This window comes from Phaseolus vulgaris, chromosome 4 (assembly GCF_051622355.1).
Source record: "Phaseolus vulgaris cultivar YP4 chromosome 4, ASM5162235v1, whole genome shotgun sequence".
Classification (NCBI taxonomy): Eukaryota; Viridiplantae; Streptophyta; class Magnoliopsida; order Fabales; family Fabaceae; genus Phaseolus; species Phaseolus vulgaris.
This window is the reverse complement of record NC_143501.1, coordinates 2,640,886-2,667,886: the sequence shown is the minus strand read 5'-3', so window position 1 is coordinate 2,667,886 and position 27,001 is coordinate 2,640,886. Positions and strand designations below refer to the sequence as shown.

Sequence of the window (27,001 nt, the reverse complement as noted above, 5' to 3'; positions counted from 1 at the left end):
ATTATATTGATTAAATTAAAACTATTTTAAAAATTAAAAAAATTATTAATTTTTATTATTGATAAATCGTTTCTAAATTAGTATTTAATTAGTAACGAAGTTTTTTTCTACCAATTTGATATCTGTTATTCGTTACCGAATTCATATTCATTTAGATAGTTAAAATTTTGGTAACTAATTAGATAGTAACTTAAAATTCTACCAATTTGATATATGTTATTCGTTACCGAATTCACAATCATTTAGATAGTTAAAATTTTGGTAGCTAATTAGATAGTAAGTTAAAAGCTATTTATTAATAATAAAAAATAATTTAAAAATTAATAGTTTTTTTAGTTTTTAACATTAAACTAATTATTTTTGTGTTAAAAATTGGTCAATTCTTATTTAATGATTTTTTTTAATGCTGCTTTCTTTTCTACAATTTTCACAATATAAACAGTATGAAATGAAGAACATGACCAGTTTAAAGGATTGGCAACAAGAATGGCTTTCAAATGTCAGAGCAACCACTACAAGTACAAGTGCAAGAAATCATCTTTTGAGGTTGTGATCATCACAGTGGCCACCCTCTTGTGTTTCTCCCACTCAGCACTATCTGATCCAAGAATCTCTGAAGTGGGGTCCTTCTGTGGCACTCACAAGGCATCACCAAGTGGTGACTACTTCCCCATTTTCACCAAAGAAATGGAAAAGCTTCATGAGCTTGTGCAGAAAAACAACTGGGGCACTCACTCTGAGGGACTTTCTTCTGCCACTCCCCTCTATGCTTTGGCACAGTGCTTCCAAGACCTCTCCAACCTTGATTGTCTTCAGTGCTTTACAACCAGCCGCACCAAGCTACCTCGCTGCCTCCCTTCAGTTTCTGCTCGCATTTACCTTGATGGCTGCTTCCTTCGCTATGACAACTACAGTTTCTACTCTGAGGACACTGACCCTTTGAGGGACACAGTGAACTGCACCACACAGTATGGTGGTGTGGCTGGGGAGGCTGAGAGGTTGGTGTTTGGCAATAGTGTTGGCAAAGTGGTTGAGAATGTGGTGAGGGTGGCAGGGAATGAGGGAAGAGGGTTTGCAGTGGGAGAAGGTGAGGGAGTTTATGCCTTGGCACAGTGCTGGAAAACTGTTGGGGGAAAAGGGTGTAGAGATTGCTTGAAGAAAGCTGAAAATGAGGTCAGAGGGTGTTTGCCAAAGAAGGAAGGGAGGGCCTTGAATTCTGGCTGTTATTTGAGATATTCTACTGATAAGTTCTACAATCAAGGAGGTGAAGATGGGGAAGGAGATGGTAAGAGTGTTGTATTAGTTTGAAGTTTTCATATTCTTCTTCAGCTTCAGTGCTAAAAAATCATTAAGGAGATACATAGAATTAAAATAATTAGTTGTTATATAGATTAAATTATATAAAAGACTAAAAAGATTATTGGTTTCTAAATTATAAATTGTATCTAATTAACTACTAAGATTTTTACTACCAAATTGATTTTTAAAATTAATTTCTATTTAATGATTTTCTTGTGTTTGTACTGATTCTATGATCTGATAAACTTCTCAACAAGTACTTAAAAGGGAAGAAAAAAAGGTAAAATGAATTCAACTTACCCCATGAGTTAAGATCAACTTATGCAGTCTAAATTTTGTAGAAGTTCTCTTAACTAACTTCTCTGAAAGCTAAGGTAAGTGAGTTGATTTTAAATTGTGGAAGAAATTTGAGTGATTTTGCTTTTATTTCTTCTTCTGCGAGTGCTTATTGAGAAGCTAACTGAAGCTCAATGGGGAATTTCAACTTTTCATATCATGCACTTTCAATACTTCCACTGCTTATAATATATATATGATAAGGGAAAGAAGATAGAGATGAATTTGCTATTCTATCACTGTGACTGAAATGCTGCATTTCAACTTTAACTTTCTTACACACTGCTATATAGATTTTAGTTCATAGATGACAGATTCATGTTAGTCATTTATTCTATACACATGTTGATGCTATTATCCATGTTTTTATTTTTCAGATTCTTCTAGAAAACGAATCATCATTACAGCAGTGTCAGTCTTGGCTGCAGCTGTTGTAGTTCTCTCTCTCTTGGTCACTTATGTGGCCTTCACCAGAAAGAGAAAAAGTAAAGTTCTGTAGAACACTATTGTCTTAAAACTTGTATATGTATTTGGAATGATTGTTTGTTAATCTTTCTGATGCTGAATTTCATTTTCTGCTGAACCACTCAGACAACAATTTCATTGAGATTCCCTCTTATTTGAAGAACTCTAGCTTGAATTACAAGTATGAAATTCTTGAGAAGGCCACAGATTATTTCAGCTCTCCAAGAAAATTAGGCCAAGGAGGAGCTGGTTCTGTATTCAAAGGGACTCTCCCCAATGGGAAAGATGTTGCTGTGAAGAGATTGGTCTTCAATAATAGGCAATGGGTGGATGATTTCTTCAATGAAGTGAATTTAATCAGTGGAATAAATCACAAAAACCTTGTCAAGCTATTGGGTTGCAGTATTGAAGGCCCTGAGAGCCTCATTGTGTATGAGTATCTACCTAACAAGAGCTTAGACCATTTCCTTTTTGGTACCCTTTTCTCTCATAATAACTATAAATGAAAACATTGTACTATGTTTTCAATTAATTTGTGTTTTTTTTTTTTTAAGAACTTTCAGATTAGTCATTATGCAACTTGACATTTCAACTAGGCTGATATATCAAGTAAACAACACGAGTTAAATATGTGGTTAATCATGGACAAAGTTCATCTTTTGCCCCTCAAAATTGAAGTCTCTTTTTTTGTCCCTTAGTTTATGAAAATGTGTGATACATGGTTCTTCTTTTGCATAACAATTTGTCTACTTTTGGTATGCAAATAAGGGCCACATAGAAGACTTCAAGTATATGAGTGACTAAAAACATATTAATCCTTTTTTTGATTTCACAAGACCAACCACTTTGGTGCAAAGAGTGAAGGAAGGGCAAGAGATATCAAAATCAAATGCTTATATGCAGTTTCAGTAAGGTGATGATGCAGTGATTTGCTTTGCAGAAAAGGAGAAAACAAGGATTCTAAAATGGAAGCAAAGGTTTGAAATAGTTGTTGGAATTGCAGAAGGGCTTGCATATCTTCATGGAGGCTCTGAAATAAGAATCATCCATAGAGACATCAAAAGTAGCAATGTTCTTCTTGATGAGAATCTCAACCCCAAGATTGCAGATTTTGGTCTTGCCAGGTGTTTTGGTGCTGATAAAACACATCTAAGCACAGGAATTGCTGGAACACTGTGAGTCTTTTGATTTCAACACATCATAGTTACATTTTCAAATGTGCATATCTATTGGTCTTTTAACAAGCTTAAAAGTTAGACTGTTAGTTCAAAAATAAAAAAGAACAAAGTAAGCTTTTGTTTCATTTGTCCATCGAGGACATGCTCTAGGTTGGTCTTAAAACAAAATTTGAATTTTCTTAAAAAATTTAAATAAAGGTTATATATTGGCATTACTTTTGCTAATATATGTGGTATTTTTTACTTTCAAGAGTTAAAAACAAATATCTTTTTATTGGTAGACCTAAAATTTGAGTTTTAGTTGTTTGATTCTAATGCCATTAAGCTCATTGCATTAAGTTTAATGCTTTGAAGTGAAGGGTGAAGGATACATTTTTCAATTCTGTTGCATAATTAGGAGATAGTTATTCCATAATTAGTACAGATTTCATTCTCTGTCTATTAAAACAGGTTTCATATCTTTAATTACCTATTATTCTTTTTCTTAATTAGGTTGTAAATAGTCTATAAATTTAGACTGTAATTACATTTGTAAACACATTCAGAACTGCATTCAATCTTTTTTTTCAACTAATTCAAATTTCTAACACACCCCAATTGTGGGAAGACACTACTATGATACAAGGAAATCATTCAAGAAAAAAGCATGAGCTGATAATTAAAACTGTGTAGTTTTTATATATATTTTGTTAACAAGTTTCATAGTTTTAAGTGACAGCATCTTTTTCCATTTCTTGGAGCAGAGGTTACATGGCTCCAGAGTATCTCATTCAAGGACAACTTACAGATAAAGCAGATGTGTATAGTTTTGGAGTACTTGTTCTGGAGACTGCAAGTGGCAGGAAGAATAATGTCTTCCGTGAGGATTCTGATTCCCTTTTGCAAACAGTAAGAAGATTAGTGCCTAATTTGCATCATACTTGGAAAAGCTTTAAACCCTTATGAACTAGTGTTTATAATATTAATGCTTATGTTTAAAGCTGTTTTCATAATTAAAAACCAAATATGATTAACTTATGAAGAACTTCTTGAAATAAATGAAAATAACTTAGAGATATATCAGAAGTTATGTTTATAAACTCTTTCGAACACTTAGAATTTGCTTACATAATGTTAGAGATTTCTCATCAACTAGAGATTAGAACATTTTATAGTATATATGTGGATGCAAACCTCACCTTATAAGTCGGTTTTATGAGGTTGAGTTAGGCTTAAAGTCCACTTCTTAATATGGTATAAGAGTCATTTCGACTCTATCCTAACAATTGGTTGGGCTTATGAGATCATCCACTATCGAGTCGTTATCGGACCACGCATAATATGTAGTCTCACGCACGAGTTGACAGACTCGGTGTGAGGGGGTGTGTTGGAGATCCTACATCGACTAGAGATTAGGACATTTCATAGTATATATGTGGGTGCAAATCTCACCTTATAAGTCGGTTTTATGAGATTGAGTTAACTTTTCTAGAAATACTTCTAAGAAAATAAAACACACAAAAATTAACTTAGAAAAGGTTTATCATCTTTATTTTAAATATTCTTCTGAAGAAATCAATCTAAACATAGCCAAGTACTTATGTTGTATGATAAGTCCAAATAGACTACAAAAATGTTCTTCCAATTGCATCTAAATACTTCATTGTTTGTGAATACCAATGTTTGTTTGTGAATACCAATGTAGAATATTGTTCTTTTGCACCAGGTTTGGAAACTTTACCAATCAAACAGATTGGGTGAAGCTGTTGATCCATGCTTGGGAAATGAGTTTCCTGCAAGAGAAGCATCAAGGGTGTTTCAAATTGGACTACTGTGCACACAAGCTTCTGCTTCCCTTAGGCCATCCATGGCTCAAGTTGCTTGCATGTTAAGCAATTCAGATTTGGATGTCCCTATACCAAAACAACCCCCATTTTTGAACTCTAGATTGCTGAATCAAACACCTCCATTAGGTTTTAGCACAGATAACTCCTCATCAAACACATTTAAAAAGATTGGTGTTTCCTACAGCCCCACTCAGTCCTCTAGTTCATGCAGCTTAATTAGGTCATCCAAAAGTGAGGAAACAATCTTGGAAGCTTGATTCCCAAAATTCCATTTTTTTAGTCCCCAACCAACCTGCCCAAAAAAGGATATTTATATCAAATTTTATCTTCAAAATGGATATAAATTGCCTCATAAGAAGAGGAACAAGAGATTTTCCAACACAAACAAACCACATGTGATCAAAATGGGTAAAAAAATTTAAAATTTATCAAAATTGAGTAAGTTGTGCCGTCCTCACACAACTTTAGTTAAAATTTGATTATACTGAAGTCGTGTCATATTATCACAACTTCAATTCAAATGCACTAAAATTGTGTCAGTGTCACCTTGACACGACTTCTTCACAATAAAATTGTGTCACCTTGACACGATTTACCCATTTCGATAATTTTTTAAAATTTTATTCATTTTAGTAATTAAGTGGTAAAATTTTATCAGATTAGTAACAATTTGACTTTTCATATTAAAGAAGTAAATTCTAATGACCGGATTCGACATTGAGTAAATAGTTTAAATTTTTTTTCATATGTATATTTTGGCATGTAAGCACTTGTATAAAAATTCAGTTTTGGCTTGTAAATCCTGATTCAAACCTTAAAGTTAATGCTTAACTACTATTAATCACATTGTTTGTGGCATGAGTAGTAATTATAACTGTTAAAGATGTTAAAGATTAATATCATGCATTCAAAATTCAACATGTTCATTCTTCCAAACCCTACTTGTCTTCTTTAATTACAAGTGGGTCATCTACCCTTAATTTTTGTGAGATTGATGTGAAACATGATTTGGCTGAGTTTGTTGACCAATAAAATTGACAGTGATGTAGCAACTTTCAAGATTTGAATAAGTGATAATTCCATTTCTGATAGAACAGTTTGAGTTTCTTGATAAAAGTGCTTTTTTTGTGTTAATCAATGAGAGTTGGAATTTTATGTTGAATATTCTCATAATAAAGTTCATAACAGATTAGTAAATTAAGACATTGATCAGTTCTAAAAGGAGAACACTCTAAAAGCACTAAAATTGTAAACAAGAGTCCATAATTATATTGAAGGCTCTAAATAAACTATCATATTTAAAGAGATTTTCAAATTTTTCTACTTTAGAACAAAATATAATAAAAACCAAAATAACATTACATGAAATATCAAATCACACCCTCTTTTTCTTATTCCAGAAAAAGTTGACCCTTTTAAGAATAAATAAACAAAGGAAGAGACCCCAAAAGCAATGTTGTTTGGTCTTTAGAACAAGTAGTCAATTTTTGGTGCAATTTCATTTTCAAGTGCAACTTTTGCCCACTCTTTGACCAGTTCTTTCTCATTTTTAAGACTTGCTTACACAAATTGCTTAAAATTTAACAATGTTGGTTAACAATTTTTTATGATGGAACAAATTTTTGGGAGTTGCTTTGATAAATGTTACTTAAATTACTTATACTATTAAGAAGTTTTTTCACCAACAAAATTTAATGATTTTAATTAAGCTCTCACTTTAACAATTTTAATATATTTTTTTATGAAATTATTAAATTTATGTCACAAAGAACAACAAATTTGAGAGATAATCAACTTATTATAAGAAGGATGTTTCTACAGTTAATCTTTTGGATAAATTTTAATCATTGTCTTGTTTTCCCAATACCAATTTTCATATGTTTGTTATTTGGAGGAGTAAGTAATATTTAAAGAAGATTAATTATAATTTTTTTCTCGTTTATACTTTTTATTCTTTTCATTTTTTCTCTTTTCACTTCTACTTTTTCCTCTTCATGAGTCTAATTAAAAAAATTAACATTTTTAAATTATATAAGTATATGACTATTTTTTAATAAAAGTTATTTTATCAAAGTTAATTAATGTAGTACTAAATTACATTAAACGATATAATGGTGCTAAATTTATAACATTTTAAATGGATATTCCCAAAGAAATTCTACTTAAATACATGCAATGTAGCCAAGTAAAAATATAATAGTGTTATTAGTCTTACTTGCTTCGCCTTTAAAATTAAAAGTTCCTATAAAAGATATTAAATTTAAATTTAAAAATATTATAATATAATTTATAACAATATAAGGACAAAAAAAAACCTAATATTAATTAGATAATTTGACTTGATTAAAAAACAAAAACGCATTACACACTAATTTTTTATCTCCAAATCATTGCACACCATTTTATAAATTGGACAACTCCTCCCTCTCCTATCTTTTTTGAAACAAAATGGTTTAAAAATTGGAAATTAATGATTATTAAATCTCACTTAAATTCTCTCATAATAAATACATGAAATCTATCATTGAAACACCGCTTAAACAATTACACATTTGAGATGTTCTAACAATTTCTTAAGAATATTTGTTAAAAAAGTTAGAAGCAAAAACATTTATTTCACCATAAACTTTAATTTTTATCTTTAAATAACACTTCCTATAAAGTAATTCAGTGGAAGATTTGTATAAGGTTCAAAAAAAATCGTAAAATATTTTTAAGAGAAGAAATATATGCTCATCAATATATCATTCCTTTATTGTGTTCATACTTCTCTTATTCTACCCAATATACATTTAAAAAGATTGGTGTTTCTTACAGCCCCACCACTTAGTCGGCACGTCTATAAACAAATCACAGAAATAAGATACAGGGAAGAAAAGCCAGGACGTTTTGTTTTCGAAAAATCAGTATTGTTCACTCTCGGTCCGGGACTTACCACGCCTTACTCCGTGGGTATTTTGGTCTCAAATTTTTACCAGACGTTCGCCACTGTATCTGTCGAGTTTTGGCTGAGATTTGAGCCCCAGATTCGTCCCACAGGATTGGCAATAAATTTTTTATTCATCACTGCCAGGGCCGAAAGGAAGGTTCGTTTATGTGCGAAACTGTTTGATTTTTTTCGTGGGCGAATACTCATCCGTTTGATCTGAAATTTGTCGCGTTTTGTCACCAATTCAGTGCCGATTCTTACGTGGATTTTCAGGAAAAAACTATTTCGGGATAATTTTTCAGAAAGTTTATGCAAACCAAGGCTATCCTCTACCAAAACTTGTGAAATTTCGCCCTACTTTCTGCAGTTTTATTCTGGGTCCGTACTGCGCTGAAAAAATTCACACAAGTACTTTCATATGTTGTTTGCACACAGGTAACGAGGCACGTCCATAATCAAATCACAGAAAGAAGATGCGGGGAAGAAAAGCCAGGACGCTTTGTTTTCGGAAAACCAGTTTTGTTTACTCTCGGTCCGGGACTTACCACGCCTTACTCCTTGGATATTTTGGTATGAAATTTTTACCAGACGTTCGTCACTGTGTCTGTCGACTTTTGGCTGAGATTTGAGCCTCAGATTCGTCCCACAGGATTGGCAATAAATTTTTTATTCATCACTGCCAGGGCCGAAAGGAAGGTTCGTTTGTGTGCGAAACTGTTTGATTTTTTTCGTGGGCGAATACTCATCCGTTTGACCTGAAATTTGTTGCGTTTTGTACCAAATTCAGTTGAGATTCTTATGCTGATTTTCAGGAAAAAACTATTTCGGGAGAATTTTTAAGAAATTTTGTGCAAACCAAGGCTATCCTCTAACAAAACTTCTGAAATTTCGCCCTACTTTTTGCAATTTTATTCTGGGTCCGTACTGCGCTGAAAAAATTCACACGAGCACTTTCATATGTTGTTTGAACCCAGGTAAGGAGGCACGTCCATAAACAAATCACAGAAAGAAGATGCGGGGAAGAAAAGCCAGGACGCTCTATTTTCGGAAAACCAGTTTTGTTCACTCTCGGTCTGGGACTTACCACGCCCTACTCCCCGGGTATTCTGGTCTGAAATTTTTACCAGACGTTCGTCACTGTGTCTGTCGAGTATTGGCAGAGATTTGAGCCCCAGATTCGTCCCACAGGATTGGCAATAAATTTTTTATTCATCACTGCCAGGGCTGAAAGGAAGGTTCATTTGTGTGTGAAACTGTTTGATTTTTTTCGTGGGTGAATACTCATCCGTTTGACCTGAAATTTGTCGCGTTTTGTCCCAAATTCAGTGGAGATTCTTACGTGGAATTTCAGGAAAAAAGTATTCCGGGAGAATTTTTCAGAAATTTTGGGCAAACCAAAGGCTATCCTCTACCAAAACTCGTGAAATTTCGCCCTACTTTCTGAAATTTTAGTATGGGTCCGTATTGCATTGAAAAAATTCACACAGATACTTTCATATGTTGTTTGCACCCAGGTAAGGAGGCACGTCCATAAACAAATCACAAAAAGAAGATACGGTGGAGAAAAGCCAGGACGCTCTGTTTTCGGAAAACCAGTTTTGTTCACTCTCGGTCTGAGACTTACCACGCCCTACTCCCCGGGTATACTGGTCTGAAATTTTTACCAGACGTTCGTCACAGTGTCTACTGAGTTTTGGCTGAGATTTGAGCCCCAGATTCGTCCCACAGGATTGACAATAAATTTTTTATTCATCACTGCCATGGCTGAAATGAAGGTTCGTTTGTGTGTGAAACTGTTTGATTTTTTTCGTGGGTGAATACTCATCCGTTTGACCTGAAATTTGTCGCGTTTTGTCCTAAATTCAGTGGAGATTCTTACCTGGAATTTCAGGGAAAAACTATTTCGGGAGAATTTTTCAGAAATTTTGGGCAAACCAAAGGCTATCCTCTACCAAAACTCGTGAAATTTCGCCCTACTTTCCGAAATTTTAGTCTGGGTCCGTATTGCGCTGAAAAAAATTCACACAGGTACTTTCATATGTTGTTTGCACCCAGGTAAGGAGGCACGTCCATAAACAAATCACAAAAAGAAGATACGGGGGAGAAAAGCCAGGACGCTCTGTTTTCGGAAAACCAATTTTGTTCACTCTCGGTCTGGGTCTTACTACGCCCTACTCCCCGGGTATTCTGGTCTGAAATTTTTACCAGACGTTCGTCACTGTGTCTATTGAGTTTTGGCTGGGATTTGAGCACCAGATTCGTCCCACAAGATTGGCAATAAGTTTTTCATTCATCACTTTCAAGGCTGAAAGGAAGGTTCGTTTGTGTGTGAAACTGTTTGATTTTTTTCGTGGGTGAATACTCATCCGTTTGACCTGAAATTTGTCGCGTTTTGTCCTAAATTCAGTGGAGATTTTTACGTGGAATTTCAGGAAAAAACTCTTCCGGAAGAATTTTTCAGAAATTTTGGGCAAACCAAAGGCTATCCTCTACCAAAACTCGTGAAATTTCGCCCTACTTTCCGAAAATTTAGTCTGGGTCCGTATTGCGCTGAAAAAATTCACACAGGTACTTTCATATGTTGTTGGCACCCAGGTAAGGAGGCACGTCCATAAACAAATCACAAAAAGAAGATACGGGGGAGAAAAGCCAGGACGCTCTGTTTTCGGAAAACCAGTTTTGTTCACTCTCGGTCTGGGACTTACCACGCCCTACTCCCCGGGTATTCTGGTCTGAAATTTTTACCAGACGTTCGTCACTGTGTCTACTGAATTTTGGCTGAGATTTGAGCCCCAGATTCGTCCCACAGGATTCGCAATAAATTTTTTATTCATCACTGCCAGGGCTGAAAGGAAGGTTCGTTTGTGTGTGAAACTGTTTGATTTTTTTCGTGGGTGAATACTCATCCGTTTGACCTGAAATTTGTCTCGTTTTGTCTCAAATTCAGTGGAGATTCTTACGTGGAATTTCAGGAAAAAGCTATTCCGGGAGAATTTTTCAGAAATTTTGGGCAAACCAAAGGCTATATCCTCTACAAAAACTCGTGAAATTTCGCCCTACTTTCGGAAATTTTAGTCTGGGTCCGTATTGCGCTGAAAAAATTCACACAGGTACTTTCATATGTTGTTTGCACCCAGGTAAGGAGGCACGTCCATAAACAAATCACAAAAAGAAGATACGGTGGAGAAAAGCCAGGACGCTCTGTTTTCGGAAAACCAGTTTTGTTTACTCTCGGTCCGGGACTTACCACGCCGTACTCCTTGGGTATTTTGGTCTGACATTCTTACCAGACGTTCGTCCCTGTGTCTGTCGACTTTTGGCTGAGATTTGAGCCTCAGATTTGTCCCACTAGATTGACAATAAATTTTTTATTCATCACTGCCAGGGCCGAAAGGAAGGTTCGTTTGTTTGCGAAACTGTTTGATTTTGTTCGTGGGCGAATACTCATCCGTTTGACCTGAAATTTGTTGCGTTTTGTACTAAATTCAGTTGAGATTCTTATGCGGATTTTCAGGAAAAAACTATTTCGGGAGAATTTTTAAGAAATTTTGTGCAAACCAAGGCTATATCCTCTACCAAAACTTGTGAAATTTCGCCCTACTTTCTGCAATTTTATTCTGGGTCCGTATTGCGCTGAAAAAATTCACACAAGCACTTTCATATGTTGTTTGAACCAAGGTAAGGAGGCACGTCCATAGAAAAATCACAAAAAGAAGATACGGGGGAGAAAAGCCAGGACGCTCAGTTTTCGGAAAACCAGTTTTGTTCACTCTCGGTCTGGGACCTACTACGCCCTACTCCCCGGGTATTCTGGTCTGAAACTTTTACCAGACGTTTGTCACTGTGTCTACTGAGTTTTGGCTGAGATTTGAGCCCCAGATTCGTCCCACAAGATTAGCAATAAGTTTTTCATTCATCACTGCCAGGGCTGAAAGGAAGGTTCGTTTGTGTGTGAAACTGTTTGATTTTTTTCGTGGGTGAATACTTATCCGTTTGACCTGAAATTTGTCGCGTTTTGTCCCAAATTCAGTGGAGATTCTTACGTGGAATTTCAGGAAAAAAGTATTCCGGGAGAATTTTTCAGAAATTTTGGGCAAACCAAAGGCTATCCTCTACCAAAACTCGTGAAATTTCGCCCTACTTTCTGAAATTTTAGTCTGGGTCCGTATTGCATTGAAAAAATTCACACAGATACTTTCATATGTTGTTTGCACCCAGGTAAGGAGGCACGTCCATAAACAAATCACAAAAAGAAGATACGGTGGAGAAAAGCCAGGACGCTCTGTTTTCGGAAAACCAGTTTTGTTCACTCTCGGTCTGGGACTTACCACACCCTACTCCGCGGGTATTCTGGTCTGAAAATTTTACCAGACGTTCGTCACTGTGTCTATTGAGTTTTGGCTGACATTTGAGCCCAAGATTAGTCCCACAAGATTGGCAATAAATTTTTTAATCATCACTGCCAGGGATGAAAGGAAAGGTGGTTTGTGTGTGAAACTGTTTGATTTTTTTCGTGGGTGAATACTCATCCGTTTAACATGAAATTTGTCGCGTTTTGTCCCAAATTCAATGGAGATTCTTACGTGGAATTTCAGGGAAAAACTATTCCGGGAGAATTTTTCTGAAATTTTGGGCAAACCAAAGGCTATCCTCTACCAAAACTCGTGAAATGTAGCCTTACTTTCCGAAATTTTAGTCTGGGTCCGTATTGCGCTGAAAAAATTCACACAGGTACTTTCATATGTTGTTTGCACCCAGGTAAGGAGGCACGTCCATAGAAAAATCACAAAAAGAAGATACGGGGGAGAAAAGCCAGGACGCTCTGTTTTCGGAAAACCAGTTTTGTTCACTCTCGGTCTGGGACCTACTACGCCCTACTTCGCGGGTATTCTGGTCTGAAATTTTTACCAGACGTTCGTCACTGTGTCTACTGAGTTTTGGCTGAGATTTGAGCCCCAGATTCGTCCCACAAGATTGGCAATAAGTTTTTCATTCATCACTGCCAGGGTTGAAAGGAAGGTTCGTTTGTGTGTGAAACTGTTTGATTTTTTTCGTGGGTGAATACTCATCCGTTTGACCTGAAATTTGTCGCGTTTTGTCCCAAATTCAGTGGAGATTCTTACGTGGAATTTCAGGAAAAAACTATTTCGGGGGAATTTTTCAGAAATTTTAGGCAAACCAAAGGCTATCCAAAACTCGTGAAATTTCGCCCTACTTTCCGAAATTTTAGTCTTGGTCCGTATTGCGCTGAAAAAATTCACACAGGTACTTTCATATGTTGTTTGCACCCAGGTAAGGAGGCACGCCCATAAACAAATCACAAAAAGAAGATACGGGGGAGAAAAGCCAAGACGCTCTGTTTTCGGAAAACCAGTTTTGTTCACTCTCGGTCTGGGACTTACGACGCTCGATTCCCCGGGTATTCTGGTCTGAAATTTTTACCAGACGTTCGTCACTGTGTCTACTGAGTTTTGGCTGCGATTTGAGCCCTGGATTCGTCCCACAAGATTGGCAATAAATTTTTTATTCATCACTGCCAGGGCTGAAAGGAAAGTTCGTTAGTCTGTGAAACTATTTGATTTTTTTCGTGGGTGAATACTCATCCGTTTGACCTGAAATTTGTCGCGTTTTGTCCCAAATTCAGTGGATATTCTTACGTGGAATTTCAGGAAAAAACTATTCCGGGAGAATTTTTCAGAAATTTTGGGCAAACCAAAGGCTATCCTCTACCAAAACTCGTGAAATGTCGCCCTACTTTCCGAAATTTTAGTCTGGGTCCGTATTGCGCTGAAAAAATTCACACAGGTACTTTCATATGTTGTTTGCACCCAGGTAAGGAGGCACGTCCATAGACAAATCACAAAAGCGAGATACGGGGGAGAAAAGCCAGGACGCTCTGTTTTCAGAAAACCAGTTTTGTTCACTCTCGGTCTGGGACCTACTACGCCCTACTCCGCGGGTATTCTGGTCTGAAATTTTTACCAGACGTTCGTCACTGTGTCTACTGAGTTTTGGTTGAGATTTGAGCCTCAGATTTGTCCCACAAGATTGGCAATAAATTTTTTATTCATCACTACCAGGGTTGAAAGGAAGGTTCGTTTGTGTGTGAAACTGTTTGATTTTTTTCGTGGGTGAACACTCATCCGTTTGACCTGAAATTTTTCGCGTTTTGTCCCATATTCAGTGGAGATTCTTACGTGGAATTTCAGGAACAAACTATTCCAGGAGAATTTTTCAGAAATTTTGGGCAAACCAAAGGCTATCCTCTACCAAAACTCGTGAAATTTCGCCCTACTTTCCGAAATTTTAGTCTGGGTCCGTATTGCGCTGAAAAATTTCACACAGGTACTTTTTTATGTTGTTTGCATCCAGGTAAGGAGGCACGTCCATAAAGAAATCAAAAAAAAAAAGAAGATACGGGGGAGAAAAGCCAGGACGCTCTGTTCTCGGAAAACCAGTTTTGTTCACTCTCGGTCTGGGAATTACTACGCCCTACTCCCCAGGTATTCTGGTCTGAAATTTTCACCAGACGTTCGTCACTGTGTCTACTGAGTTTTGGCTGAGATTTGAGCCCCAGATTCGTCCCACAAGATTCGCAATAAAATTTTTATTCATCACTACCAGGGCTGAAAGGAAGGTTCGTTTGTGTGTGAAACTGTTTGATTTTTTTCGTGGGTAAATACTCATCCGTTTGGCCTGAAATTTGTCGCGTTTTGTCCCAAATTCAGTGCAGATTCTTACGTGGAATTTCAGGAAAAAACTATTCCGGGAGAATTTTTCAGAAATTTTGGGCAACCAAAGACTTCTCCTCTACCAAAACTCGTGAAATTTCACACTACTTTGCGAAATTTTAGTCCGGGTCCGTATTGCGCTGTGAAAATTCACACAGGTACTTTCATATGTTGTTTGCACCCAGGTAAGGTGGCACGTCCATAAACAAATCACAAAAAAAAAGATACGGGGGAGAAAAGCCAGGACGCTCTGTTTTCGGAAAACCAGTTTTGTTCAATCTCGGTCTGGGACTTACTACGCCCTACTCCCCGGGTATTCTGGTCTGAAATTTTTACCAAACGTTCGTCACTGTGTCTACTGAGTTTTGGCTGAGATTTGAGCCCCAGATTCGTCCCACAAGATTGGCAATAAATTTTTTATTCACCATTGCCAGGGCTGAAAGGAAGGTTCGTTTGTGTGTGAAACTGTTTGATTTTTTTCGTGCGTGAATACTCCTCCGTATGACCTGAAATTTGTCGCGTTTTGTCCAAAATTCAGTGGAGATTCTTACGTGGAATTTCAGGAAAAAACTATTCCGGGAGAATTTTTCAGAAATTTTTGGCAAACCAAAGGCTATCCTCCACCAAAACTCGTAAAATTTCGCCCTACTTTCCGAAATTTTAGTCTTGGTCTGTATTGCGCTGAAAAAATTCACACAGGTAATTTCATATGTTGTTTGCACCTAGGTAAGGAGACACGTCCATACACAAATCACAAAAAGAAGATACGGGGGAGAAAAGCCAGGACGCTCTGTTTTCGGAAAACCAGTTTTATTCAATCTCGTTCTGAGACTTACTACGCCCTACTCCCCGTGTATTCTGGTCTGAAATTTTTACCAGACGTTCGTAACTGTGTCTACTGAGTTTTGGCTGAGATTTGAGCCCCAGATTCGTCCCACAAGATTGGCAATAAATTTTTTATTCATCACTGCCATGGCTGAAAGGAAGGTTCGTTTGTGTGTGAAACTGTTTGATTTTTTTCGTGGGTGAATGCTCATCCGTTTGACCTGAAATTTGTCGCGTTTTGTCCCAAATTCAATGGAGATTCTTACGTGGAATTTTAGGAAAAAACTATTCCGGAAGAATTTTTCAGAAATTATGGGCAACCAAAGGCTTATCCTCTACCAAATCTCGTGAAATTTCGAACTACTTTGCGAAATTTTAGTCCGGGTCCGTATTGCGCTCAGAAAATTCACACAGGTACTTTCATATGTTGTTTGCACCCAGGTAAGAAGGCACGTCCATAAACAAATCACAAAAAGAAGATACGGGGGAGAAAAGCCAACACGCTCTGTTTTCGGAAAACCAGTTTTGTTCACTCTCGGTCTGGGACTTCCTACGCCCTACTCCCCGGGTATTCTGGTCTGAAATTTTTCCCAGACGTTCGTCACTATGTCTACTGAGTTTTTGCTGAGATTTGAGCCCCAGATTCGTCCCACAAGATTGGAAATAAATTTTTTATTCATCACTGCCAGGGCTGAAAGGAAGGTTCGTTTCTGTGTGAAACTGTTTGATTTTTTTCGTGGGTGAATACTCCTCCGTATGACCTGAAATTTGTCGCGTTTTGTCCCAAATTCAATGGAGATTCTTACGTGGAATTTTAGGAAAAAACTATTCCGGAAGAATTTTTCAGAAATTTTGGGCAACCAAAGGCTTATCCTCCACCAAAATTCGTAAAATTTCGCCTTACTTTCCGAAATTTTAGTCTGGGTCCGTATATCGCTGAAAAAATTCACACATGTACTTCAATATGTTGTTTGCACCTAGGTAAGGAGGCACGTCCATAAACAAATCACAAAAAGAAGATACGGGGGAGAAAAGCCAGGACGCTCTGTTTTTGGAAAACCAGTTTTGTTCACTCTCGGTCTGGGACTTACTACGCCCTACTCCCCGGGTATTCTGGTTTGAAATTTTTCCCAGACGTTCGTCACTGTGTCTAGTGAGTTTTTGCTGAGATTTGAGCCCCAGATTCGTCCCACAAGATTGGCAATAAATTTTTTATTCATCACTGCCAGGACTGAAAGGAAGGTTCGTTTGTGTGTGAAACTGTTTGATTTTTTTGTGGGTGAATGCTCATGCGTTTGACCTGAAATTTGTCGCGTTTTGTCCCAAATTCAGTGGAGATTCTTACGTGGAATTTCAGGAAAAAACTATTCCGGGAGAATTTTTCAGAAATTTTGGGCAAACCAAAGGCTATCCTCTACCAAAACTCGTAAAATTTCGCCTTACTTTCCGAAATTTTAGTCTGGGTCCGTATTGCGCTGAGAAAATTCACACAGGTACTTTCATATGTTGTTTGCACCCAGGTAAGGAGGCACGTCCATAAACAAATCACAAAAAGAAGATACGGGGGAGAAAAGCCAGGACGCTCTGTTTTCGGAAAACCAGTTTTGTTCACTCTCGGTCTGGGACTTACTACGCCCTACTCCCCGGGTATTCTGGTCTGAAATTTTTCCCAGACGTTCGTCACTGTGTCTACTGAGTTTTGGCTGAGATTTGAGCCCCAGATTCGTCCCACAAGATTGGCAATAAATTTTTTATTCATCACTGCCAGGGCTGAAAGGAAGGTTCGTTTGTGTGTGAAACTGTTTGATTTTTTTCGTGGGTGAATACTCATTCGTTTGACCTGAAATTAGACGCGTTTTGTCCCAAATTCAGTGGAGATTCTTATGTGGAATTTTAGGAAAAAACTATTCCGGGAGAATTTTTCAGAAATTTTGGGCAACCAAAGGCTTATCCACTATCAAAACTCGTGAAATTTCGCAATACTTTCCGAAATTTTAGTCTGGGTCCGTATTGCGCTGAGAAAATTCACACAGGTACTTTCATATGTTGTTTGCACCCAGGTAAGGATGCACGTCCGTAAACAAATCACAAAAAGAAGATACGGGGGAGAAAAGCCAGGACGCTCTGTTTTCGGAAAACCAGTTTTGTTCACTCTCGGTCTGGGACTTACTACGCCTTACTCCCCGGGTATTCTGGTCTGAAATTTTTCCCAGACGTTCATCACTGTGTCTACTGAGTTTTGGCTGAGATTTGAGCACCAGATTCGTCCCACAAGATTGGCAATAAATTTTTTATTCATCACTGCCAGGGCTGAAAGGAAGGTTCGTTTGTGTGTGAAACTGTTTAATTTTTTTCGTGGGTGAATACTCATCCGTTTGACCTGAAATTGGTCGCGTTTTGTCCCAGATTCAGTGCAGATTCTGACGTGGAATTTTAGGAAAAAACTATTCCGGGAGAATATTTCAGAAATTTTGGGCAACCAAAGGCTTATCCTCTACCAAAACTCTTGAAATTTCGCACTATTTTCCGAAATTTTAGTCCGGGTCCGTATTGCGCTGAGAAAATTCACACAGGTACTTTCATATGTTGTTTGCACCCAGGAAAGGAGGCACGTCCATAAACAAATCACAAAAAGAAGATACGGGGGAGCAAAGCCTGGACGCTCTGTTTTCGGAAAACCAATTTTGTTCAATCTCGGTTTGGGACTTACTACGCCCTACTCCCCGGGTATTCTGGTCTGAAATTTTTACCAGACGTTCGTCACTGTCTCTACTGTGTTTTGGCTGAGATTGAATCCCCAGATTCGTCCCACAAGATTGGCAATAAATTTTTTTTCATCACTGCTAGGGCTGAAAGGAAGGTTCATTTGTGTGTGAAACTCTTTGATTTTTTCGTGGGTGAATACTCATCCGTTTGACCTGAAATTTGTTGCGTCTTGTCCCAAATTCAGTGGAGATTCTTACGTGGAATTTCAGGAAAAAAATATCTGGGAGAATGTTTTAGAAATTTCGGACAAACCAAAGGCTATCCTCTACCAAAACTCGTGAAATTTCGCCCTACTTTCCGAAATTTTAGTCTGGGACCGTATTGCGCTGAAAAAATTCACACAGGTACTTTCATATGTTGTTTGCACCCAGGTATGGAGGTACGTCCGTAAACAAATCACAAAAAGAAGATACGGGGGAGAAAAGCCAGGAAGCTCTGTTTTCGGAAAACAAGTTTTGTTCACTCTCGGTCTGAGACTTACTACGCCCTACTCCCCGGGTATTCTGGTCTGAAATTTTTACCAGACGTTCGTCACTGTGTCTACTGAGTTTTGGCTGAGATTTCATCCCCATATTCGTCCCACAAGATTGGCAATAAAATTTTTATTCATCACTGCCAGGGCTGAAAGGAAGGTTCGTTTCTGTGTGAAACTGTTTAATTTTTTTCGTGGGTGAATACTCATCCGTTTTACCTGAAATTTGTCGCGTTTTGTGTCAAATTCAGTGGAGATTCTTACCTGGAATTTCAGGAAAAAACTATTCTGGGAGAATTTTTCAGAAATTTTAAGCAAACCAAAGGCTATCATCTACCAAAGCTCGTTATATTTCGCACTACTTTCCAAAATTTTAGTCTGGGTCCGTATTGCGCTGAGAAAATTCACACAGGTACTTTCATATGTTGTTTGCACCCAGGTAAGGAGGCACGTCCATAAACAAATCACAAAAAAAAGATACGGTGGAGAAAAGCCAGGACGCTCTGTTTTCGGAAAACCAGTTTTGTTCACTCTCGGTCTGGGACTTACCACACCCTACTCCGCGGGTATTCTGGTCTGAAAATTTTACCAGACGTTCGTCACTGTGTCTACTGAGTTTTAGCTGACATTTGAGCCCAAGATTAGTCCCACAAGATTGGCAATAAATTTTTTAATCATCACTGCCAGGGATGAAAGGAAAGGTGGTTTGTGTGTGAAACTGTTTGATTTTTTTCGTGGGTGAATACTCATCCGTTTAACATGAAATTTGTCGCGTTTTGTCCCAAATTCAATGGAGATTCTTACGTGGAATTTCAGGGAAAAACTATTCCGGGAGAATTTTTCTGAAATTTTGGGCAAACCAAAGGCTATCCTCTACCAAAACTCGTGAAATGTAGCCTTACTTTCCGAAATTTTAGTCTGGGTCCGTATTGCGCTGAAAAAATTCACACAGGTACTTTCATATGTTGTTTGCACCCAGGTAAGGAGGCACGTCCATAGAAAAATCACAAAAAGAAGATACGGGGGAGAAAAGCCAGGACGCTCTGTTTTCGGAAAACCAGTTTTGTTCACTCTCGGTCTGGGACCTACTACGCCCTACTCCGCGGGTATTCTGGTCTGAAATTTTTACCAGACGTTCGTCACTGTGTCTACTGAGTTTTGGCTGAGATTTGAGCCCCAGATTCGTCCCACAAGATTGGCAATAAATTTTTTATTCATCACTGCCAGGGCTGAAAGGAAGGTTCGTTTGTGTGTGAAACTGTTTGATTTTTTTCGTGGGTGAATACTCATGCGTTTGACCTGAAATTTGTCGCGTTTTGTCCCAAATTCAGTGGAGATTCTTACGTGGAATTTCAGGAAAAAACTATTTCGGGGGAATTTTTCAGAAATTTTAGGCAAACCAAAGGCTATCCAAAACTCGTGAAATTTCGCCCTACTTTCCGAAATTTTAGTCTAGGTGCGTATTGCGCTGAAAAAATTCACACAGGTACTTTCATATGTTGCTTGCACCCAGGTAAGGAGGCACGCCCATAAACAAATCACAAAAAGAAGATACGGGGGAGAAAAGCCAAGACGCTCTGTTTTCGGAAAACCAAAATTGTTCACTCTCGGTCTGGGACTTACGACGCTCGATTCCCCGGGTATTCTGGTCTGAAATTTTTACCAGACGTTCGTCACTGTGTCTATTGAGTTTTGGCTGCGATTTGAGCCCCGGATTCGTCCCACAAGATTGGCAATAAATTTTTTATTCATCACTGCCAGGGCTGAAAGGAAAGTTCGTTAGTCTGTGAAACTGTTTGATTTTTTTCGTGGGTGAATACTCATCCGTTTGACCTGAAATTTGTCGCGTTTTGTCCCAAATTCAGTGGATATTCTTACGTGGAATTTCAGGAAAAAACTATTCCGGGAGAATTTTTCAGAAATTTTGGGCAAACCAAAGGCTATCCTCTACCAAAACTCGTGAAATTTCGCCCTACTTTCTGAAATTTTAGTCTTGGTCCGTATTGCGCTGAAAAATTTCACACAGGTACTTTTTTATGTTGTTTGCATCCAGGTAAGGAGGCACGTCCATAGAAAAATCACAAAAAGAAGATACGGGGGAGAAAAGCCAGGACGCTCTGTTTTCGGAAAACCAGTTTTGTTCACTCTCGGTCTGGGACCTACTACGCCCTACTCCGCGGGTATTCTGGTCTAAAATTTTTACCAGACGTTCGTCACTGTGTCTATTGAGTTTTGGTTGAGATTTGAGCCCAAGATTCGTCCCACAAGATTGGCAATAAATTTTTTATTCATCACTGCCAGGGCTGAAAGGAAGGTTCGTTTGTGTGTGAAACTGTTTGATTTTTTTCGTGGGTGAATACTCATCCGTTTGACCTGAAATTTGTCGCGTTTTGTCCCAAATTCAGTGGAGATTCTTACGTGGAATTTCAGGAAAAAACTATTCCGGGAGAATTTTTCAGAAATTTTGGGCAACCAAAGGCTTCTCCTCTACCAAAACTCGTGAAATTTCGCACTACTTTGCGAAATTTTAGTCCGGGTCCGTATTGCGCTGTGAAAATTCACACAGGTACTTTCATATGTTGTTTGCACCCAGGTAAGGTGGCACGTCCATTAACAAATCACAAAAAAAAAGATACGGGGGAGAAAAGCCAGGACGCTCTGTTTTCGGAAAACCAGTTTTGTTCAATCTCGGTCTGGGACTTACTACGCCCTACTCCCCGGGTATTCTGGTCTGAAATTTTTACCAGACGTTCGTCACTGTGTCTACTGAGTTTTGGCTGAGATTTGAGCCCCAGATTCGTCCCACAAGATTGGCAATAAATTTTTTATTCACCATTGCCAGGGCTGAAAGGAAGGTTCGTTTGTGTGTGAAACTGTTTGATTTTTTTCGTGGGTGAATACTCCTCCGTATGACCTGAAATTTGTCGCGTTTTGTCCAAAATTCAGAGGAGATTCTTACGTGGAATTTCAGGAAAAAACTATTCCGGGAGAATTTTTCAGAAATTTTTGGCAAACCAAAGGCTATCCTCCACCAAAACTCGTAAAATTTCGCCCTACTTTCCGAAATTTTAGTCTTGGTCTGTATTGCGCTGAAAAAATTCACACAGGTACTTTCATATGTTGTTTGCACCCAGGTAAGGAGGCACGTCCATAAACAAATCACAAAAAGAAGATACGGGGGAGAAAAGCCAGGACGCTCTGTTTTCGGAAAACCAGTTTTGTTCACTCTCGGTCTGGGACTTACTACGCCCTACTCCCCGGGTATTCTGGTCTGAAATTTTTCCCAGATGTTCGTCACTGTGTCTATTGAGTTTTGGCTGAGATTTGAGCCCCAGATTCGTCCCACAAGATTGGCAATAAATTTTTTATTCATCACTGTCAGGGCTGAAAGGAAGGTTCGTTTGTGTGTGAAACTGTTTGATTTTTTTCTTGGGTGAATGCTCATGCGTTTGACCTGAAATTTGTCGCGTTTTGTCCCAAATTCAGTGGAGATTCTTACGTGGAATTTTAGGGAAAAACTATTCCGGGAGAATTTTTCAGAAATTTTGGGCAACCAAAGGCTTATCCTCTATCAAAACTCGTGAAATTTTGCAATACTTTCCGAAATTTTAGTCTGGATCCATATTGCGCTGAGAAAATTCACACAGGTACTTTCATATGTTGTTTGCACCCAGGTAAGGAGGCACGTCCATAAACAAATCACAAAAAGAAGATACGGGGGAGAAAAGCCAGGACGCTCTGTTTTCGGAAAACCAGTTTTGTTCACTCTCGGTCTGGGACTTACTACGCCCTACTCCCCGGGTATTCTGGTCTGAAATTTTTCCCAGACGTTCGTCACTGTGTCTACTGAGTTTTGGCTGAGATTTGAGCCCCAGATTCGTCCCACAAGATTGGCAATAAATTTTTTATTCATCACTGCCAGGGCTGAAAGGAAGGTTCGTTTGTGTGTGAAACTGTTTGATTTTTTTCATGGGTGAATACTCATTCGTTTGACCTGAAATTTGACGCGTTTTGTCCCAAATTCAGTGGAGATTCTTACGTGGAATTTTAGGAAAAAACTATTCCGGGAGAATTTTTCAGAAATTTTGGGCAACCAAAGGCTTATCCACTATCAAAACTCGTGAAATTTCGCAATACTTTCCGAAATTTTAGTCTGGGTCCGTATTGCGCTGAGAAAATTCACACAGGTACTTTCATATGTTGTTTGCACCCAGGTAAGGATGCACGTCCGTAAACAAATCACAAAAAGAAGATACGGGGGAGAAAAGCCAGGACGCTCTGTTTTCGGAAAACCAGTTTTGTTCACTCTCGGTCTGGGACTTACTACGCCCTACTCCCCGGGTATTCTGGTCTGAAATTTTTCGCAGACGTTCGTCACTGTGTCTACTGAGTTTTGGCTGAGATTTGAGCCCCAGATTCGTCCCACAAGATTGGCAATAAATTTTTTATTCATCACTGCCAGGGCTGAAAGGAAGGTTCGTTTGTGTGTGAAACTGTTTGATTTTTTTCGTGGGTGAATACTCATCCGTTTGACCTGAAATTGGTCGCGTTTTGTCCCAAATTCAGTGCAGATTCTTACTTGGAATTTTAGGAAAGAACTATTCCGGGAGAATATTTCAGAAATTTTGGGCAACCAAAGGCTTATCCTCTACCAAAACTCGTGAAATTTCGCACTACTTTCCGAAATTTTAGTCCGGGTCCGTATTGCGCTGAGAAAATTCACACAGGTACTTTCATATGTTGTTTGCACCCAGGAAAGGAGGCACGTCCATAAACAAATCACAAAAAGAAGATACGGGGGAGCAAAGCCTGGACGCTCTGTTTTCGGAAAACCAATTTTGTTCAATCTCGGTTTGGGACTTACTATGCCCTACTCCCCGGGTATTCTGGTCTGAAATTTTTACCAGACGTTCGTCACTGTCTCTACTGTGTTTTGGCTGAGATTGAATCCCCAGATTCGTCCCACAAGATTGGCAATAAAATTTTTATTCATCACTGCCAGGGCTGAAAGGAAGGTTCGTTTCTGTGTGAAACTGTTTGATTTTTTTCGTGGGTGAATACTCATCCGTTTGACCTGAAATTGGTCGCGTTTTGTCACAAATTCAGTGGAGATTCTTACGTGGAATTTTAGGAAAAAACTATTCCCGGAGAATTTTTCAGAAATTTTGGGCAACCAAAGGCTTATCCACTATCAAAACTCGTGAAATTTTGCAATACTTTCCGAAATTTTAGTCTGGGTCCGTATTGCGCTGAAAAAATTCACACAGGTACTTTCATATGTTGTTTGCACCCAGGTAAGGAGGTACGTCCGTAAACAAATCACAAAAAGAAGATACGGGGGAGAAAAGCCAGGACGCTCTGTTTTCGGAAAACAAGTTTTGTTCACTCTCGGTCTGAGACTTACTACGCCCTACTCCCCGGGTATTCTGGTCTGAAATTTTTACCAGACGTTCGTCACTGTGTCTACTGAGTTTTGGCTGAGATTTCATCCCCAGATTCGTCCCACAAGATTGGCAATAAAATTTTTATTCATCACTGCCAGGGCTGAAAGGAAGGTTCGTTTCTGTGTGAAACTGTTTGATTTTTTTCGTGGGTGAATACTCATCCGTTTGACCTGAAATTTGTCGCGTTTCGTCCCAAATTCAGTGGAGATTCTTACGTGGAATTTCCGGAAAAAAATATTCTGGGAGAATGTTTTAGAAATTTCGGGCAAACCAAAGGCTATCCTCTACCAAAACTCGTGAAATTTCGCCTTACTTTCCGAAATTTTAGTCTGGGTCCGTATTGCGCTTAGAATATTCACACAGGTACTTTCATATGTTGTTTGCACCCAGGTAAGCAGCCACGTCCATAAACAAATCACAAAAAGAAGATACGGGGGAGAAAAGCCAGGGCGCTCTGTTTTTGGAAAACCAGTTTTGTTCACTCTCGGTCTGGGACTTACTACGCCCTACTCCCTGGGTATTCTGGTCTGAAATTTTAACCAGACGTTCGTCACTGTGTCTATTGAGTTTTGGCTGAGATTTGAGCCCCAGATTCGTCCCACAAGATTGGCAATAAATTTTTTATTCATCACTGCTAGGGCTGAAAGGAAGGTTCGTTTCTGTGGGAAACTGTTTGATTTTTTTCGTCGGTGAATACTCATCCGTTTGACCTGAAATTTGTCGCGTTTTGTCTCAAATTCATTGGAGATTCTTACGTGGCATTTCAGGAAAAAACTATTCCGGGAGAATTTTTCAGAAATTTTTGGCAAACCATAGGCTATCCTCTACCAAAACTCGTGAAATTTTGCTCTACTTTCCAAAATTTTAGTCCGGGACCGAATTGCGCTGAGAAAATTCACACAGGTACTTTAATATGTTGTTTGCACCCAGGTAAGGTGGCACGTCCATAAACAAATCACATTAAGAAGATACGGGGGAGTAAAGCCACGACGCTCTGTTTTCGGAAAACCAGTTTTGTTCACTCTCGTTCTGGAACTTACTACGCCCTACTCCCCGGGTATTCTGGTCTGAAATTTTTACCAGACGTTCGTCACTGTGTCTACTGAGTTTTGGCTGAGATTTGAGCCCGAAATTCGTCCCACAAGATTGGCAATAAATTTTTTATTCATTACTGCCAGGGCTGAAAGGAAGGTCCGTCAGTGTGTGAAACTGTTTGATTTTCTTCGTCGGTGAATACTCATCTGTTTGACCTGAAATTTGTCGCGTTTTGTCCCAAATTCAGTGGAGATTCTTACGTGGAATTTCAGGAAAAAACTATTCCGGGAGAATTTTTCGGAAATTTTGGGCAAACCAAAGGCTATCCTCTACCAAAACTCGTGAAATTTCGCCTTACTTTCCGAAATTTTAGTCCGGGTCCGTATTGCGCTTAGAAAATTCACACAGGTACTTCCATATGTTGTTTGCACCCAGGTAAGGAGGCACGTCCATAAACAAATCACAAAAAGAAGATACGGGGGAGAAAAGCCAGGACGCTCTGTTTTCGGAAAACCAGTTTTGTTCACTCTCGGTCTGGGACTTACTACGCCCTACTCCCTGGGTATAATGGTCTGAAATTTTTACCAGACGTTCGTCACTGTGTCTACTGAGTTTTTACTTAGATTTGAGCCCCTGATTCGTCCTACAAGATTGGCAATAAATTTTTTATTCATCATGCCAGGTTTGAAAGGAAGGTTCGTTTGTGTGTGAACTGTTTGATTTTTTTGTCGTGGGTGAATACTCATCCGTTTGACCTGAAATTTGTCGCGTTTTGTCCCAAATTCAGTGGAGATTCTTACCTGGAATTTCAGGAAAAAACTATTCCGGGGAGTTTTTCAGAAATTTTGGACAAACCAAAGGCTATCCTCTACCAAAACTCGTGAAATTTCGCCCTACTTTCCGAAATTTTAGTCTGCGTCCGTATTGCGCTGAGAAAATTCACACAGGTACTTTCATATGTTGTTTGCACCCAGGTAAGGAGACACGTCCATAAACAAATCACAAAAAGAAGATACAGGGGAGAAAAGCCAGGACGCTCTGTTTTCAGAAAACCAGTTTTGTTCACTCTCGGTATGAGACTTACTACGCCCTACTCCCCGGGTATTCTGGTCTGAAATGTTTACCAGACGTTCGTCACTGTGTCTACTGAGTTTTGGCTGAGATTTGAGCCCCAGATTCGTCCTACAAGATTGGCAATAAATTTTTTTTTCATCACTGCCAGGGCTGAAAGGATGGTTCGTTTGTGTGTGAAACTGTTTGATTTTTTTCGTGGGTGAATACTCATCCGTTTGACCTGAAAGTTGTCGCGTTTTGCCCAAATTCAGTGGAGATTCTTACGTGCAATTTCAGGAAAAAACTATTCCGGGAGAATTTTTCAGAAATTTTGGGCAAACCAAAGGCTATCATCTACCAAAACTCGTGCAATTTCGCCTTACTTTCCGAAATTTTATTCCGAGTCCGTATTGCGCTGAAAAAATTCACACAGGTACTTTCATATGTTGTTTGCACCCAGGTAAGGAGGCACGTCCATAAACAAATCACAAAAAGAAGATACGGGGGAGAAAAGCCAGGACGCTCTGTTTTCGGAAAACCAGTTTTGTTCACTCTCGGTCTGGGACTTACTACGCCCTACTCCCCGGGTATTCTGGTCTGAAATTTTTCCCAGACGTTCGTCATTGTGTCTACTGAGTTTTG

At 38.7% G+C, this 27,001-nt stretch overlaps 1 protein-coding gene across 4 annotated transcripts; it reads left to right on the top strand.

The window, feature by feature from the left end:
* Positions 1-420: 420 nt before the first annotated feature.
* Positions 421-6,025, top strand: LOC137836770 (cysteine-rich receptor-like protein kinase 42). 4 transcript variants are annotated; one of them, XM_068645496.2, is made up of 6 exons: positions 421-1,285; positions 2,013-2,120; positions 2,227-2,574; positions 3,041-3,275; positions 4,022-4,166; positions 4,984-6,025. In XM_068645496.2, the coding sequence occupies exons 1-6, from the start codon at positions 487-489 to the stop codon at positions 5,359-5,361; spliced, it is 2,013 nt and encodes a 670-aa protein (XP_068501597.2). In that variant the 5' UTR covers positions 421-486; the 3' UTR covers positions 5,362-6,025. The 4 variants fall into 4 exon arrangements, 2 of the variants coding, with proteins under 2 accessions (XP_068501597.2, XP_090157860.1); XR_016520594.1 differs by having other exon boundaries at positions 450-1,285; positions 2,227-2,530; XR_016520593.1 differs by having other exon boundaries at positions 450-1,285; positions 3,984-4,166.
* Positions 6,026-27,001: the final 20,976 nt, after the last annotated feature.